Genomic DNA, 17,655 nt, shown 5'->3' with positions numbered 1-17,655 from the left:
TGATCCTGGAGGTAGTTCGGACATCGTGAGAGGATCATGACGATTTGACATTGTGGTTGCTTGACATTGCAAACACTGATTGATTTTGTGCTCTACCATACAGTCAATTCCTGGGAACCATACCTCTTCCCTAAGGACTTGTTTGGTCTTGACTATTCCCTGGTGTCCTTCATGTGCTATATCAACAACACATTCCCTCAACGAGTGTAGAATGACAATACAGTTGTTGCATAATACAAGATCAGATGTGGTTGTAGCAATGAGCTCATTTCACACATTGTGAAGACCATGTAGTGTATGAGCAATTTCGTCTATAGACGCTTTCTTGAATATATCTTTCCAGTTCGTAAATCCATAGTCCCCAGACATAATTGCAAAGCTTCATCTTGTTTTGTTGCTGCTTTGATGTCAGATAGTTGAATGACTTGGCACCATATTTATGCCTGTGTAGTTAAGTTGTTGTTCAGCAACCTTTTCCTCATGACTAATAGAACTGACTATCGGTAACAGATGTCATGAAAGGTATTCCACTGGGTTGAGCTTGCTCGGCTGATATTCAACCTGGAACTCGTACTCTTATAGTTTGAGTATCCAACGTTCTGTTCGAGTGAGTGGTTTGCTATGTGGATTGTTGAACAAGCTCATTCGTGGTCTATGATTAGTTATTGCTTTAAACTTGCTTCCATATAAGTAGAGATGAAAGTGTAAGATACCCCATGTGATTGAGAGTACTTCTGTCTCTATTTGCGAATAACGTTGCTCTACGGCCGTTAATGATCTGCTTGCCATCGCAACGATTGATGGATTACCTGTCTTGTCTTTCTGTAGCAGAACTGCACCTAGGCCAAACAAGCGTGCATTCACGACTAGCTGGGTGGTTTTGTCGGGGTCGAAATAGGCATTTGTGCAATTTGCTGACAAATGTCGTTTGATCGTGTACCACTTGTTTGTGTGATATAGTCCATCCCAATTAGTGGTCTCTTTTGTCAGATCATGTAGGGGGGCAGATAGCATAGTGAGGTCAGGAATAAAACAACTACAGTACATGACGAGTCCTAGCAGACGCCAGACTTCTTGTTTGTTAGTAGGATCTGCAGCTTTTGCAATGGCGTCAACTTTCCATGGATCTGGTGGGATACTCCTGAACACATAACCGAAGAATTCAATTCTGTTTTCATCAAATAAGCAGTTGTCTTTGTTCAACGTTAGGTTACATTCTCTGAGACATTGTAGGCATGCACGTAGCGTGTCTTGAGTTCACTTTCAGTGTTGCCATAGATGAGAATGTCGTCATTGATGCTCTCTTGCCTTCAAGTCCTTGAAGTGCAGATTGAATCAAGTGCTGGAACACGTCAGCTGCTGAGCTGACTCCAAAGTTAAGCCTCTTGTATCGGAAAAGTCCAATGTGAGTGGAGAATACAGTAAGATATCTCAATTCTTCTGTAAGCTCGATTTGACGGTAGCCTGCATTGAGGTCAAGTTTAGCGAAGTGTTTGGCATCATTCACTTTCTCTATATCATCGATTGTCAGTGTCAAGTATCTTTCTCATTGTATGGCTTGGTTTTGTGAGCGCATATCAATGCAGATTCTAATCTGCTGCTCGCTGTTGGATTTCTTGATGACTTGTATGGGTGAGATCCAAGGGGTAGGCTCATCCCCAACTTTCTCAATAATGTCAAGATCAAGTAGGCATTTAAGTACCTTCCCTGTCTGTTTCCTGACATGAAATAGTTTTCATTGCGTTGATGCGCAATTGAGGGCACATTAAGGTCTACATGCAGTTTGTATGTAACACCTTTCAGTTTGCCGATACCAATGAAGTGATTAGCATACAGTTTGCGAATGCTTTTGTTATGCTAAGGAATTGCATATGTGACTGCAATCATGTGCAGATTTGTTGCTGTGTGGAAAGTGATAAGCATGTCTGTTACGACCAAGTGAGAAGGGGTCTAGGGGTTCCCTCTCAGCCTTTGCCTGGTTTAACCGTAACAGGGTTTAATTTTAAAACACTGTGCTTTTAGCTCCCCCTTAGTGAATCCTTGTTCACTGCTCCAATTGTAAGGCAAAGAAATCAAACAGGTTTCCTTAGATTTAAACAAGAAAGGTAGAAGTTTATTAATCTTGAACGGTAATCTGGTTAACGACTATGAATAGGCAACGCGACCACGCTAGCATGCATACGTAATAAACACACGCACTGATAGAGACAGAAAAAGTAGAAGGAATAAAGGGGAAACGTTTGAGGCAGTATCTGGTAGTTACCGTCCTTTAAGTTCAATGTGGAGTCTTTGGTTGCCGGTAAATCTTGCAATTCGTTGCCGCCCAGTTCACTCTTCCACTTGTTCCGATGTAGGAGTCTTTTCTCTCTTGACGTGTCTTCTGTGGGTCCGGTGACTTGGGAGAAAGGGAGAGAGAGAGAGAGAGAGGCTTCCTTGTTCCAGCTTCAGTTGCACACTGCCTTCTGAATTCAAACTGCCCTGTGGCTAGTTCAAAAACCTGGACCAGCCAGTTAGTCACGTGACCAGCTGGTTTAACGAGTCCTGGCTCTGTGGATTGTATCATCTTAGCAGGGCTGGAATGTACTTCCTTACACCTTGAATGTCTGGTGATCAAAATCCATTTGGGTTAATTGGAACAGGTAATAGTCCTTTGTCTCCACAAACAGCGTCTCTTAGTATGCAAATGTCCTTCCAGCCCACTGTCTGGTGATCTTCAAACATGCCATTTCTTCACTCCAGCAACAGTTTATAATCAATGTTCATATGCCAAAATTAATATGTCTCATTTTTGGTAGGTGGGGGTCTGCCTGACAATGTCACAATCTCTAGATGTGACATAGAATATTCATTCTAATGTCTTTGAATGAGACTGGCGTTTCAAATGTTCCTAGGACTTTCTGCGGTTTGTCCCTGTTGTAAGGGAAAATTTTCATATTCTCTGGTTTGCAAAGAATGGGGCAATCCTGAAGTTTATTGAATGTTTTATCTGCCATGACATTGACAGACGCTCCTGTTTCTATGAGAGCATCTATGCCCAAGCAGCCAATGGTCACTGTCATACATGGCTGTTTGCTGTGTCTGAGAGAGAGGACAAAAGTATGTTCAGAGTCATCCGCCTCTATGTTAGAGACATTCTCTCACCCTTTTGCTGTGGTACGCATGCGTGGCACCCTTCTGTTGGTATTGGTCTTAGTAGTTGATTTGGCTGATGAGTGACAAACACGAGCAAAGTGATTGGGTTTACCACAAGCTGTACACTGCTTACCAGTAGCAGGACACTTTGCCCAGTGTGAGTAAGCACTGACACAGTGGAAACATTCTTTGGACAAGTCATAATTCTGTTTGTGAGATGGCTGTTGTTGCTTTGCAGGTTTCCTGGCACATAAGTGATGAATAATGTTCACAAGAGTTGAACTTGGAGTGTGATAGTTACTGTTAGGCTCAACTTCAGTAGCTCTGGACTCTGAGAGCAATAGTGATCTTGCTAACTCCAACGGCTCTGATACCTTTCTGTCTTTCTCACATGCTTTTCGGCATAGTTGACTGGAGAGACAGCCTTCGACTATTTGTATTTTGATTTCCAGTTCGACATGTTCAGCAGCACCAAAGTCACATTTGGTTGCTAATTGCCTCACACACGTGCAATATTGGTCAATTGTCTCGTCTGCTTCTTGCTTAGTACTTTGGATGACAATGGTTTCGTATATGGTACTTTTCTTAGGTGTAAGGTATGTTGTCAGCACATGTTTGTTGAGTCGTAGTCATTTTGCTCAGGCATACGTGTCTCAAAGATATCTTCTAATTCTTCACCTCTATGTAGAAGTAAGGCCTTTCTCCTTGTGTTGTCTGTGATTGCGAAACCTGCCATCGCACCTTTGAAACGCGCAGCCACTTTTGCCAACTTGGGGATATGGATGATGTCTCTGAATGCACTTCAAAAGGTGGTAGGTTGGGCATAGACAACGCCATAGTAATCAGCAACGCAGTGATAAAGGACCCTGGATCGCTTTTGTTTCAGAGGAGATTTCTCTGTAGTGATCTGAGATTTTCTTTTGTCATGTGGGCTCCCACCTGCCAAGAATGAGACACACATTATTTCGCCACATAAACATTAAAACTTAAAATTGTTGCTGGGAAGAAAAGAGGGCCTATCACAAGGAATTGCCAGGCCCCTCACTGGAAAGACCTTTTTTGCATACTAGCAGACAGTGTTGGAACAAAGGAACCAGTCCCTGCCTCCCCAATACACAAACAGATGTGGTCAGACCCGTTTAGTCACATGACTAACTGGCTGTTGGAGTTTTTTGAATTTGAACTTGCCACAGAGAATTTGAACTCAAAAAGCTGTTTGCTCCTGGACTGAAAAGACCTTTCTCCTGTCTGTTCTCATCACGCTCTCACCAGCTTCGGAAGCCATTGAAGACATATGAACCCCAAGAGAAAAAAGTCTCTTACAGTGAACAAGGTTTAAGAAGAATACTGGGCCCCAACGAAAAGCATGAACTCCCTACAAAAGGACTACAGTGAGCTCAAAGAACAGTAACAAGAAACTCTTCTGATATTGCCTCAAACCTCTCTACTTTATTTTTTCTTCTGCTCTTTTCTGTCTCTATTTGCATGTGCGTATCACATATGCATGCTAGCGTGGGGTGCGGCGTGTATCCGTAGGCATTAACTGAATTAGAGTTTAAGTTTTAATAAATTTCACTTTTCTTCTTTAAACCTGAGAAAACATGGTTGCGCTCATTTCTTTGCCTTATAATTGGAAAGCGCTGCAAAAGGATTCACCAAGGGGAAGTTCAAAACACAATGTGTTTAAAAATTAAATCCTGTTACAATAAGACCAGATGAAGGCTGAAAGAAACCCCTAGACACCTTTCTCACCTGGTCGTAACACTTTTGATAGGATTGTTATTTTGGAGAAATCAGTGTGTACATGGTACTAGCTTCCTGTGTGTCACGATAACAGTCTCCAAGTTAAAATGCTGTCTGTGAAAGTAGACAAAAACCTTCCAAAATTTTCATACCTGAAAGTAATGTTTCCATTTTTTTTCATCCTTTTTCTGTTTACCACGTGGCCATTGTAATGTCCTCGGGACTTGAGTGAGATTTCACCGAGTTACACTCGGCCCCTCGAGCCTGCTCTGCCATTCAACAAGAACATGGCTGATCTAACTCCACATTTTTGCCTACCCCCGATAACCTTTCACCCACTTGCTTATCAAGAATCTCTCTTCCTCTGCTTTATAAATATTCAAAGACTCTCCTTCCACCTCCTATTGAGGAAAAGAGTTCCATAGACTCAAAACCCTCTAAGAGAAAAACTTCTCCTCATCTCTTATTTTTAAACAGTGATCCCTATTTCTAGCTTCTCCCACAAGAGAAAACATCCTTTCCACATCTACCCTGTCAAGACCCCTCAGGATCTTATATGTTTCAATCAAGTTGCTTCTTACTCTTCTAAACTCCAGCCGATACAAGCCTAGCCTGTCCATAAGACAACCCACCCATTCCAGGTATTAGTCTAGTAAACCTTCTCTGAACTGCTTCCAACGCATTTACATCCTTCCTTAAATAAGGAGATCAATACTGTACACAGTTCTCCAGATGTGGTCTCACCAATACCCTGTATAAATGAAGCATAACCTCCCTACTTTTGTATTCAATTCCCCTCACAATAAATGATAACATTCTATTAGCTTTGCTAATTACCTGCTGTACCTCCATACTAACCTTTTGCGATTCATGTACTAGGACACCCAGATCCCTCAGCATCTCAGAGTTCTGCAATCTCTCACCATTTAGATCATGTGCTTCTTTTTTATTGTTCCTGCCAAAATGGACAATTTCACATTTTCTCACATTATACTCCATTTGCCAAATCTTTGCCCACTCACTCAACCTATCTATATCCCTTTGGAACCTCCTCATGTCCTCTTCACAACTTACTTTCCTACCTATCTTTTTGCCATCAGCAAATTTAGCAACCTTCATCCAAGTCATTTACATAAATTGTAAAAAGTTGAGTCCCCAGTACAGATCCCTGTGGCACACCACTCATTACATACTGCCAATCAGAAAATTACCCATTTATGACGACTTTCTGTTTCCTGTTAGGTAGCCGATCTTCTATCCATGAGTTTGATATAGGATATGAGGCAAAGACAGAGAGGAACAAAGACTGCAGCAGCTGAACATAATTAATCCTTCTTTTATTGTTTTAGTTACACTTTCTCTTTGTTAGCATATGTGTTCTACAGCAGCCTTTAGAGTACACAATGTACAATGCAATTGCAATTTCAAAACACCACAACACTACACGGAGGGGAGTGCTTACATCATCTGTAGCTTGTGAGTCAGAAGAGAGTGTTGGATGAGGGGCAAGCAGATTGTGAGAAGAATTATTAGGCATGAGAATACCATCATCTTGAATAGTTTCAGTCCAGCCAGTGGCTACAACCTCAGCAAAGCCCTTCCCTTAATGCAGGTGCACCTGTTCCCCCCAGTTAGCTCCTGTTGTCCCCAGTTGTGTGTCAAGCAAGAGAGAGAGGGAAGTATGTCAGTGAGTGTTGTACAATATGTTTGGGTGATGTGACTATCATGGTTGAATAGTTGAAGTGTATGAGTCATGATTAAGAGAGCTTGTTGGTAGGTGTGTGATGGGGGTGTAGTGATTTGAGCAGTGGCTGAGGCTAATGGTGCAGTTGGTAGGATATGGCATTTGAAGATGACCTTGACCATTTTGTGTGAGATCATTAACTTCTTGTGGTACTACATCCAGGTCCTTGGGACTACAGTCCTGGCTTTGACTTCCACAGCTATCTGCTCCCACTGCCTTCTGAGCATGTGTCTGGAGGGCCTCCTGGCCCCCTGTGGATATAGAACATCTCTCCTCATATCCACCTCCTCCACTAAGACCTCCAGTGCAGTGTCGGAAAACTGGTGGGTGACTATTCTCTCCTATGTTCAGCCATTTGTCAGGCAAACCCCCCACCTGCCAAGACTGAGGCACACATGATTTTGCCACATGAACATTAAAACTTAAAATTGCAAGCCCCTGACTGAAAAGATATTTACATCATAACCGACAGTGTTGGAGCAATGGGGACCCAGTCGTTGCTTCCCCAATACACAGATGCAGTGGTCAGACCAGTTTTGGTCACGTCACTGACTGACTGTTGGAGGTTTTGAATTTGAACTTCCAACAGAGGATTTGAACTCAGAGAAAGCTGTGTGATCCCGGTTGGAACAGAACCTCCTCTCCAGTCCTGCCTGCCTCCATCTCTTTCCCACGGAACTGAATCTTGTGAAAACATATGAATCTCAAAGAGAGAAAGGTTTCCTACGTGAACAAGGTTTAAGAAGAGCACTGGGCCCAGACGAACAGCAAGACTACCTACAATCAAGTGAGCTCAAAGCACAGTAAACAAGAAACTCTTCTGATATTGCCTCAACCCCCTCTCTACTATATTTTCCTCCTCTTTTCTGTCCCTATTTGCATGTGGGTATCGCTTGTGCATGCTAGCGTGGACGCGTTGTATATCCATAGGCGTGAACTGTATTAGAGTTTAAGTTTAAGTAAGTTTAATAAATTTCATCTTTCTTATTTAAACCTCAGAAAATCTGTGTAAATTGGTTTCTTTGTCTTATAATTTGAAAGCTGTGAACAAGGATTCACAAAGGGGGAGCTCAAAACACAGTGTGCTTAAAATTAAACCCTGTTACAATAAGACCAGGTGATGACAGCAAAAGACCCATCGACACCTTTCTCACCTGGTTGTAACACATTCTTCTGTCTTTCCCAGTGAAATGCAGCTAACCTAGGACTCCCAGCACCTGCTTCAGTCACAATGCACTCCCCTTTAAGAAGTGCATGCTACCTTTAAGCAGTGCAGACTAATTTTATTCGTGCTGGAAAGTTATGATTTTTAGGCCCTTCCTTGCTGATGCGTGCAGCCGATCACAGCACAGTTAGCAGTGGTTGCAGGCAGAAATCATGATCATGAGCAGGCAGCACATAAATGCTCCACCGCCTGTATTATATAGAACATGTGCAGGGTAATCGTGCATCACTATCCCTGCATCCATTTTTGGGGACTATCCAGTTTAGCCCCCAGGATGTTTAAGAACCTGCAATCGGGAAGCTTTCAATACTTAATGTGACTTACACTTACACAAAAATCTATTCAAAGAAATAGGAAATGCAGTTCAAGTCTCAGTGAAGGTAAATTTTAAATGAACACACAAAACATTGCAATAAAACACCAGAAAATGGCTTTGTTTCTTGCTGCACCTGTAAGTCTAGTCACAATGTAGAGAGACCCCTGGACAAGTGCAATTGGAGGATACTTGAGTTTGTGGCCAGTTTTGTGAGTGGAGATTCGTTCAGGTGAAGGGTTTGATGGGTGGATGTAAAAGATGGAGGAGACTTGGGTATTTTGTAGGTAACTCATTTACCCTCAAATTCCTGTGATATTTTAAGGGTTGTAATTGGCTCATGCCCACATTACACATGTCTATGGGGCCAAATGTGGAGGAAACTTTGATCCAAGGACTTACATCTGATCACGATCTGCATAATGAAAACTCTTTTGAACATTACGCTCGCAAGCTTACCTGAAGCAGCTTGCACAGAAACTGGGGACTCGACAAGCAGTCACAAGAGACCTCGCTAACATCCATTAGTCAGATATTTTTAAAAAGCTGATCTTTCTTGTGACAATTCTGGTCACTCAGTACAAGCCACCAATTAATATGCCATTATTTACTTTCTCTTTTGATCTAGTAACTCACAGTTTGTGTTCAGCACTCACAATGGGCAATAAATTAGTCTTGAACTGTATTTCAGAAAAGGTGATGGCAATCAGCTTCCCGTGGCATGGTGTAAAACAAGCTGTCAATTTGTTACTGCCAATTCTGTGCTACTGCCCAAGATCATTTTAGTCCCTAATATTGTGTTAGTGAAAATGGGCAGGATCAGGAGGGGGTGCAGCCTTTGATAAGCATCAGGAGTGGGGAGAAGGCAGGGTGAAGGATCAGGTTGGGGGTGTGGGGGGGGGGGGGGAAGTGTCTCTCAAAGGTGGCAAGGGATGCCCAAGGCTTCCTTGTGAGGCCTAGCGGAGCACTCCTGCCTCATCTGAATCTCCAGGAAACTTAAATTAAAGCTTTTTAAACTTACCTTCTGGGCCTCTATTGGTCCACGGTTTCATTTTCGACAGGTTTGCATGAGACATTGGCCGTCACTGGCCCCCTTCCCTTCAACTAAAATTGCAGATCGGATCCCGATCTGCATATTTAAAGTAGGACTCTGCTTCCTTCTAACAGATGTCCCGTTCACCTGCTCAAAAGAGCAAGTTAATATTGAAACATGGCGGAAAGTTAGCGGGATTAGAGAGGGTAAGTGACTTCACCACATAAGTTTTACATTGAGCCTTAATACAGGAGAAGCATTGGGTTACTTTACCACTTTGAGGAGTATGGTAAAGATTATAATTACAGTGTTTTAAGGAAACTCAGTATTGAGCACTGTACATTTACATGTTTAATGTTAAATGCATTTATCTTTTGGTTTATAACCTAAGTCTTGGTCTGATAGAGTGGCTTTTATCCATCTCCCAAACACCAGGAGGTCACATGGCTGCATGAGGTACTCCATAAAGTGGCGAAGGTTTTCAATTTCATTCTTAAGACCTGACTTGATATTGGGCAGGCAAAGAAATAGTCCAGTTAGTAGAGAACAAACAGTCCATCTGGGATTGTTCCTTAATGTTGAACCCAAGACGAATATTAGATAGGTCTATAGAATAGTAATTCATAAGTTGGTTCCCATTGACAAGGTTTGGAAATTATCTCTTAGTTCTGGCTGCTCACGATGATGATAATTTTCAATTTTGAAAGACAAGTGAAATGAATATGGCACTGATCATCTATTCCAAACTCTTGTAACATTTTGATACTTATGTCTGAAATTTCTGAGCAGATTCTCCACTGGGATATCAATGAAATCCATGGAGAAGTAGCTTATAAACCCACATAAATTCAAGGCCTTACTGAGAAATAAACACTTTACAATACAAGTGGACAACAACAACCCTTACCACAAACTCATACCCCACCACTAATTCTATCCCCTTCCCTCTGTCTCAGGCTAAGCTAGACTGTTTGCAACCTTAGCACCCTATTCAACCCTAAGTTGAGCTTTTAACCCCATATCCTTTCCATTGTAAGGACCATCTACTTCCATCTCTGCGCTATCACCTATCTCTGTCCCTGTCTCAGGTCAGCTGCTGCTGGAATCTTATCTATTCCTCCAGACTCGACCATTCCTATGCTGATCTGGCCACCACCCACCCACACATGCACTCCATCCTCTATTCTGTTACAACCAGGTGAGAAATAGGTATAGGGTTCCCTTTCAGACGTCACCTGGTCTTACTGTAACAGGGTTTAATTTTTAAACTCACTGTGTTTTTAGCTCCCCCTTGGTGAATCTTTGTTCACTGCTTTCCAATTATAAGGCAAAGAAACCAGCACAAACAGGCTGTCGTAGGTTTAAAGAAGAAAGATTGAAATTTTATTAAACTTAAACATAAACTCTAATTCGGTTGACGCCTGCGGATACATGATGCGCCCACGCTAGCATGCATATGCGATACACACATGCAAATAGAGACAAAAATGAGCAGAAGAAAACTAAAGTGGGAAGGTTTGAGGTAATATCTGAAGAGTTGTTGTTACGGTTCTTCAAACTCACTGTAGAGTCCTTGATTATAGGTAGATCTTTGTTGGGGCCCAGTATTCTTCTTAAACCCTGTTCGCTGTAGGAGACCTTTCTATCGTGAGGTTCATGTGTCTTAAGTGGATTCAAAGGCTTGTGAGAAAGAGATGGGAGCAGACAGGGGAGGCTGTGGCGAGCTAGCCAGGAGAGGTCTTTTTAATCCAGGAGCAAACAGCTTTCTGCTCAAACTCTCAGTTAAAAAAAAACTGTACAATTCAGAAAGCCCCAGGTTGCCAAGCAAGTTAGTCATGTGACTAACTGGCCTGACCATATGTTGGCTCTGTGTATTGTGTGTGTCAGGGAATGGTACTTTGTCTACAAACACTGTCTATTAATATGCAAAAATGTCTTTCCAGCCAGAAGGCCTGGCAACCCCTTGTAACAGGCCTTCTCACCTTCCCAACAACAATTTGAAATTTAATGTCCATGTGGCGAAATTAATATGCCTCATTCTTGGCAGGTAGGGGCCTACATGACAATCCTCTGTAAACTTTGAAATTTCCATCCCATATTCTATCCCACACCCGATGCCTCTCACTCATCACTCCTACCTTCACTGATCTACATTAGCTGCCAATCCCCCAACACCATCATCCCTCTCCCTTCGTCCCACCATTGGCAGCCATGCCTTTAACTGTCCAGGTACTACACAATGGAATTCCCTACCTAAATTCCTCCACCTCCCTCTCCCACTTTAAGATTCTCCGTAAAAATCTGCTGTTTAGTCAAGCTTTTAGTCGCCTCTGCTGAGATCTCCTTCTTTGGCTCAGCATTCATTATTTGATTATTTCTCTGTGAAGTATCTTGGGACATTATTCTGAACTAAAGTGCTAAATAAATGAAAGTTTTTGTTGTATTATAGATAGGCTTTGATTTCATGCTATGAATGGAGAATAACAACATATTTTTCTGATTTCTGAAAAACCATTCCTCTTGGTTTAATATATCTCTCCTTTTTTAATCCACATTCAGACCCTGCCATGGGATCTGTGGGAGGTAGGAACACTTTATATTGCATTTGTAATCCGGCTCATTTTCAGGATTAATCTTTTGTCTTCATACAGAGTTTTACTTGTCAGAGCTGTTCTTTAAAAGGCGCAATAAGTTATTCATTTCAAATCTCTGCAAGGGAAATATCATTTAGCTCTTTGCATTTAGCCAGATGGAAATGGTTGTCAGGTTGAGGAAGCCAGTGCTGAAAACTACTTAACGAAAATGTGGAAGTCTATGCACCCCGTGATAAATGGACTAGTATCTCACATAGAGGATCATTTGGCACAGTCTGATTGGCTGCGGGAAGACTGTAAATTAATGGATTGTTTTAAGAGGCAGCAATGAAGCTGATATATTTTAAAAATCATTGTAGTTTAATGTCTTGCTGAGTCTGCACAACATCCCCCTCGACTATGGCAGATTGCTCATCCTTTGACATAGGATGGAATACTAAACACACAACAAATAGAAAACCACTCAGAAATAAGCTGAGAATTCCATTTTAAAAAGTAACAGAAGCATGAGGTGTCAGATTTTGGCAACCTATTAAATTTTGCTGAATTTGAGTATTTCTGCATTGCATTTAATGTTGAAAATAACTTGGACTGTGAATACATGTGAGACAAGTGTGAAAGAGTACAATATATGGTAACTGCAGACAAGGCACTCAATGCTTTTTTTAAACATTTATTTTTCTTTATTTCAAGGCAAGCACAGAACTTGTTCAGCCTGTAAGTATGTCTCCTCATTTTCTTATCATTTACAGTGTTCTAAAGATAAATTCTCTCTAATCCCTCAGAGACTAGTGTGCTTTTTATATTCTCTCACGTGGTGCAACTATTTTTACAGCAACTCGATTTTATGCTTTCATCTTTGCTGAGATTTATTTATATTTTATTAAGGTAAATTTCCGTCTATGTACTGCATTTATCCATTTATCTCCCATTATGGGGGTAAGAGGGGTGAATGTGCTGTCAGGTGTTCAAGACCATACAATGGTACCTGTGGGGAGCACTGACCAGGAAACCATGATCCCATAGCGCCTACTTTTACTATCGACTTTCTTTGCAAATATCTAACCCTAGAATCCCGCTAAGTATACTTACCACTATATAATTCTGGGATCTCTATCACATGTTTTTTTATATCATTTACGTTAACGTATTATCTTGTGGTAAAATTTATGTTGTTTTTTTCTCTTTTATTTTCATCTCTGCTTCTATTATCTTCACTCTGTCTTCACTCATTTTCTGTCTAAAGCCCGACTCTTCACAAAGTCTCTTCTCTCTCTATAACCCGGCCGTGGAGGACAGCACAGACGCTGGTGCACCAAGTGATGTTACTACAGCAATTTCTGAAGTAGCGGCCAGCCAGAACTGTACACCACAGTGGGGGTTAACGAATACAGGCCTGCTCGCTAGCAATGAGGAAAGCACTCTAGATGGTTCTCATGATGAAGCTCAGCCAAGTGCTCAGGAACACAATTCTGCAGGGAGCTGTATTAACCGATCAGCTGATAGCATTGCGAACCCTGTGTATCAGGCTGAGGAAGAGGAACAGAGTTCAGTCATTGCAGAAAGTTGGCAAGAGAATCCATTAGATGAACAGGTAGACACTGAAGTAATGGAGACCAGGAATTGCCAGACAAATCTGTGTGTGGAACAAGAGTGTGCCTCTGAATTCTGTGTAGATCAGAAAGCATCCTTGGCTCCTATTGTACCCCAGGATAGAGGCATAGAACTGGTTGAAGGGGAAAGTCTGAATGAGTTAGAACAGATAAGTAATAAATACAGTTTTGAACAATATGATTCAGTAGCACAACTGGGACATAAGGTAGTAGAGAATGCAGATAAGATTCATGTTGCTAAAATGCACACAGGCAAGGGCTCTGGGTGTAATGATGCAGAAATGGAAGAATTGAACTTCAATGAGAAGCGTCAGCACAGTGACATCCCCAGAAGCTATCAAAATTATGACTCTGCTGATCACTGTGCAAAGGCTGGAATTCCACTTAACCACAAAAGTGATGACGTTTCAGATAGCCAGGAGAATGAGGACATTCCTATTGTGTGTGGGAATGCGGATACTCCTAGTAACCAGGAAATAGAGGGAGTATTTTGCAGGTGTGAAGGAGACCAAATCCTTGCCCTTAAAGATGACACGGTTGGTGTTAGTTGCTTCAAAACAGACAGAACAGACCAGTGTCAGGATACAGAGAGCCAGTTTGAACTAATTAACACAAAGAACAATGAAACAGGTAACACAAGTGACACAGAAAAGGAAATTAGCCAAACAGTTGAAGCCCATACTCATATCCCAATTGTGAACCAAGGAGGTACATTCCACAAAGAGATTGGTGATGACAATAAATTTGTCCCTCAAAGCTTGGAGTCGGACCCCTGGAGCAGAGAAAAGCATGAGATATGGCCAGAAAACTGGGAGCCTACTGTTAGCAGCAATGAGTGGGGTTTCTCTAGCCTGCTGGAATGCCACACAAATGGATTTGACCCTTGGCCACCATTTCAGGAGGGTCAAGGAGAATTTGGTGACCAAAACGGAGATGGAAAAGCATATTTTTTGGAAGGATTTAATGCGAATGTCAGTGTTTGTCCTACACCAGATTCTGATGAATTTGGTGCTACAGGGGCTGGAAACATGTTGAGTGGTTCAGGTCAGAATGAGGAAACACAGTTACAGCAGTTCTTATGTGGGGACAATGAAAGCACTAGTGGGGGAGGCCGAGCTAAAAATAAACATAGCTCCCAAATGCCCTATCCAATGGAGAGCTTAAGCAACGCTAGCAACGAGAGTTCATCCAGCCCTAAAGATAATGAAACAAACTTCTCGGATCTATCGGAAGATGAGATTGCTAACCGGAGATACGGACTGTTATACCAGGAGCTAGATGCTGAAAGAGAAGAGGTACCTTGTCAAGTGTTTAGTGTAGAAAAAAGTTATTAGGTATGACTAAATACCATTGTAAAATATCAGCTATAGCTTCATTATGATCCTTGATTCATTCCTTTCCTTCAACCATCTGTTGTTATTCCTCCCAAAGGACATGTCATAATAAATTAACAAAAATAATGCCTGTCGTATGTGTTATGGTGGCTGGAGTGATAACAAAAGTGATTTTAACCAAATATTTCTGTTCTTTCTCTGTTGTTTCCAGATGCCCAGTGCTGCTTTTAATGGATTCACGCAGGTAAGACATCGCTGATAAACAATACAGTTCATTTCAGGAGATAGTTTCATGCACAGTCTGCTCAGTTCTGCTGGTACATTTTAATAAATAGAATTTCCGAAATGTAGCCTTGTCTGGCCGAGAAAAAGAAAAGTTGGGTACAGAGGAGGTCAGCACAATCCTTGTGAAACCCTCCCTGTGTTCAAGGGAGAAATAGGAAGGACTGCAAATAGGGCCAACCCAGCATTGTCCAAGATCCCCACTCGAAGTACAGGGGACTTGAATTTGCCCTAGGACATTGTGTACTTCACAAATTTTTCTTTAAAGTTTCCATAGTCCGAGAGGGGAAATTGGGAGCACTCTGTATGCTTTGAGTGATAGAGAGAATTATGAACTGATTTTAAAGTCATAAGATTTGAAAAGAGGACTTATATGTTACATAAGTCCCCTGTGTCTCAGTGGTAACACTCTTGCCTCTGTGTCAGAATGTTCTGGGTTCAAGCCCCACTTCAGAAACTTAAGTATAGGCTGACACTTCATTGTCGTATTGAAGCAGGGTTGCACTGTTGGAGGTGTGTATTTTGGATGAGATGTTAAAGCCTCATTGGTGGAAGTAAAAGATCCCATGGCACCTTTGGAAGAAGAACAGGGGTGTTCTTTTGGTGTCCAGGCTAAGACTTATCCCTAAACAAACATCAACTAAAACAGATTACCTGGTTGTTATCTTATTATTGTTTGAAAGCTTGTTGTGTGCAAATGGCTGCTGCATTTGTGTACAATACAACAGTGACTACACTTCTATTGTCTGTAAAGTGCTTTAGACAATCCTGAGGTCATGAAAGGTGCTATATAATTGCAAGTTCTTTCTTTCTACGAATTGATTAAAAATATAAGAGGGAAAACAAACTGCTTGTCAGGCCATGTTGCAGAATACACTAAGTGAATACATACTGTAAGATTAATTGAAGCCAGGATCTCCAAATGCACACTCATGTGGGACATCGTTCATTTCTAACATAATAAAAACAGAAAGTTCTGGAAATATACAGCAGGTCTGGCAGCTTCTGTGGAGATAGAAACAGAGTTAATGTTTTAGGTCTGTGACCTTTCATCAGAACCGGCAAAAGTTAGAAATGCAACAGGCTTTGTACAAAGGAAAGAGTGGGGGGGCGGGATAAAGGAGAAAAAGGGAAGGCCTGTGATAGGGCAGAGGGCAGGTGAGATTAAATGACAAAGATGTCATGAAACAAAAGACAAAGGGAGTAATAATAGCCATAGTAAAAGACAAAGCATTTGTCCAGAGAGAGTATTAATGGCAGAATAATGAGCAGCTCTGTCCAAAAGCAAAAACACAAAAAACAAGTTGCAGACTGGTACATGGTAAAAAAAAACCAATCAAAATGGCAGTCATGGTCTGAAGTTTGTCACGAACTTGTAATTATTTTTCTCCTCTGATTAAAAACAGTGTGTGCCTTTAAGACTCTGTTAAATACAGTGCACCTTTAAGGGAGAGAAAGTTCTGGAATTTCTAAGGCACAGTGTGCCAGCAACTGCACTTGTTATCCTAGGCAAGAGCAGGAGAGAGAGGTCACATGGTAGAATGTTTCCACTTGACTGTGTGTGTGGAACTGGAAAAAACTGGTTTGAACCAGACTCACCAGCAAAGTGTACTGAAGTGAAAGGAGCTGTTTTATTCTCTCGCAGCAGAAATTCTACGAGGAGCTACAGGCCAAGTTAATCCCCTAAGGAAAGAAAAAGCTTTTAAGAGACCGTTTGTATTGCTGAACTCCTTTTCTTTACTTCCAAACCAGAAAGTATTTGCTTCAAGATTGAATTTCTCTGGACTGATTGAGTTTGCTGGAATTTGAAGTAAAGTTTCAACTGAGATACTGTCAGTTGTAAAATTCAAGTTGACTTATTGCTGTGGTCATCGTTCAAAGAACTGTTTAATGCTTACTGCAGCTGAAGAGTTGAATGCTTATTAAGAATCGACTACTGCATCAAATGCACATGAAGACTTCAAGTGGCCTTTGACAATTTCCACATTAGAATACCTCATCCACCAGCAGCACAATCCACAAAGACTTACTTATTTTATTTATTCTTAAGAGACAGCTAATTTTTTTATAAACACTAATTTTAAAAAAAAACAGTCAACTACTGTTAATTTTGAATGTATGTGTGTGAATGGGGGAGTTAGATTAAAATAAGAAGTTTTATTTATTGATACAGCACTGAAATGGGCCCTTCGGCCCACCGAGTCTGTGCCGACCATCAACCACCCATTTATACTCATCCTATATTAATCCCATTACTCTCTCACATCCCCACCTTCCCCTACCACCTACCTATACTAGGGGCAATTTTATAATGGCCAATTTACCTATCAACCTGCAAGTCTTTGGCTGTGGGAGGAAACCGGAGTACTCAGCGAAAACCCACACGGTCACAGGGAGAACTTGCAAACTCCGCACAGGCAGTATCCAGAATCGAACCTGGGTCCCTGGAGCTGTGAGGCTGCAGTGCCAACCACTGCGCCACTGTGCCTTGGTCTGAGACTAAGGTCCTTAGTCATAGGTTTATCTTAATAGTGTTTAAGATTTAATTTTTTAATAAATAATTAATTTGCTGTTGTCTAAAGATACTTGGTTTGGTCTGTTTTATTCCGGGGATTACTAGAGTGTTTAATTTGGCTGTTTTC

General features: G+C 41.5%; 1 protein-coding gene across 1 annotated transcript in view; it reads left to right on the top strand.

Moving 5' to 3' along the window:
- LOC137370283 (uncharacterized) overlaps positions 1 to 17,655 on the top strand; it is a 325,483-nt gene that overhangs the window by 245,600 nt on the left and 62,228 nt on the right. Inside the window, exons 14-18 of the mRNA XM_068032661.1 lie at positions 11,750 to 11,773; positions 12,478 to 12,501; positions 13,031 to 14,713; positions 14,943 to 14,975; positions 17,596 to 17,602. Coding sequence (XP_067888762.1) covers positions 11,750 to 11,773; positions 12,478 to 12,501; positions 13,031 to 14,713; positions 14,943 to 14,975; positions 17,596 to 17,602 — 1,771 coding nt within the window. The remainder of the gene's footprint in view (positions 1 to 11,749; positions 11,774 to 12,477; positions 12,502 to 13,030; positions 14,714 to 14,942; positions 14,976 to 17,595; positions 17,603 to 17,655) is intronic.

The sequence above is a fragment of the Heterodontus francisci genome, chromosome 5 (genome assembly GCF_036365525.1).
Source record: "Heterodontus francisci isolate sHetFra1 chromosome 5, sHetFra1.hap1, whole genome shotgun sequence".
NCBI classification, from domain to species: Eukaryota; Metazoa; Chordata; class Chondrichthyes; order Heterodontiformes; family Heterodontidae; genus Heterodontus; species Heterodontus francisci.
Note: the sequence above shows the minus strand (reverse complement) of the source record. Positions and strands in the feature narration are given on the sequence as shown.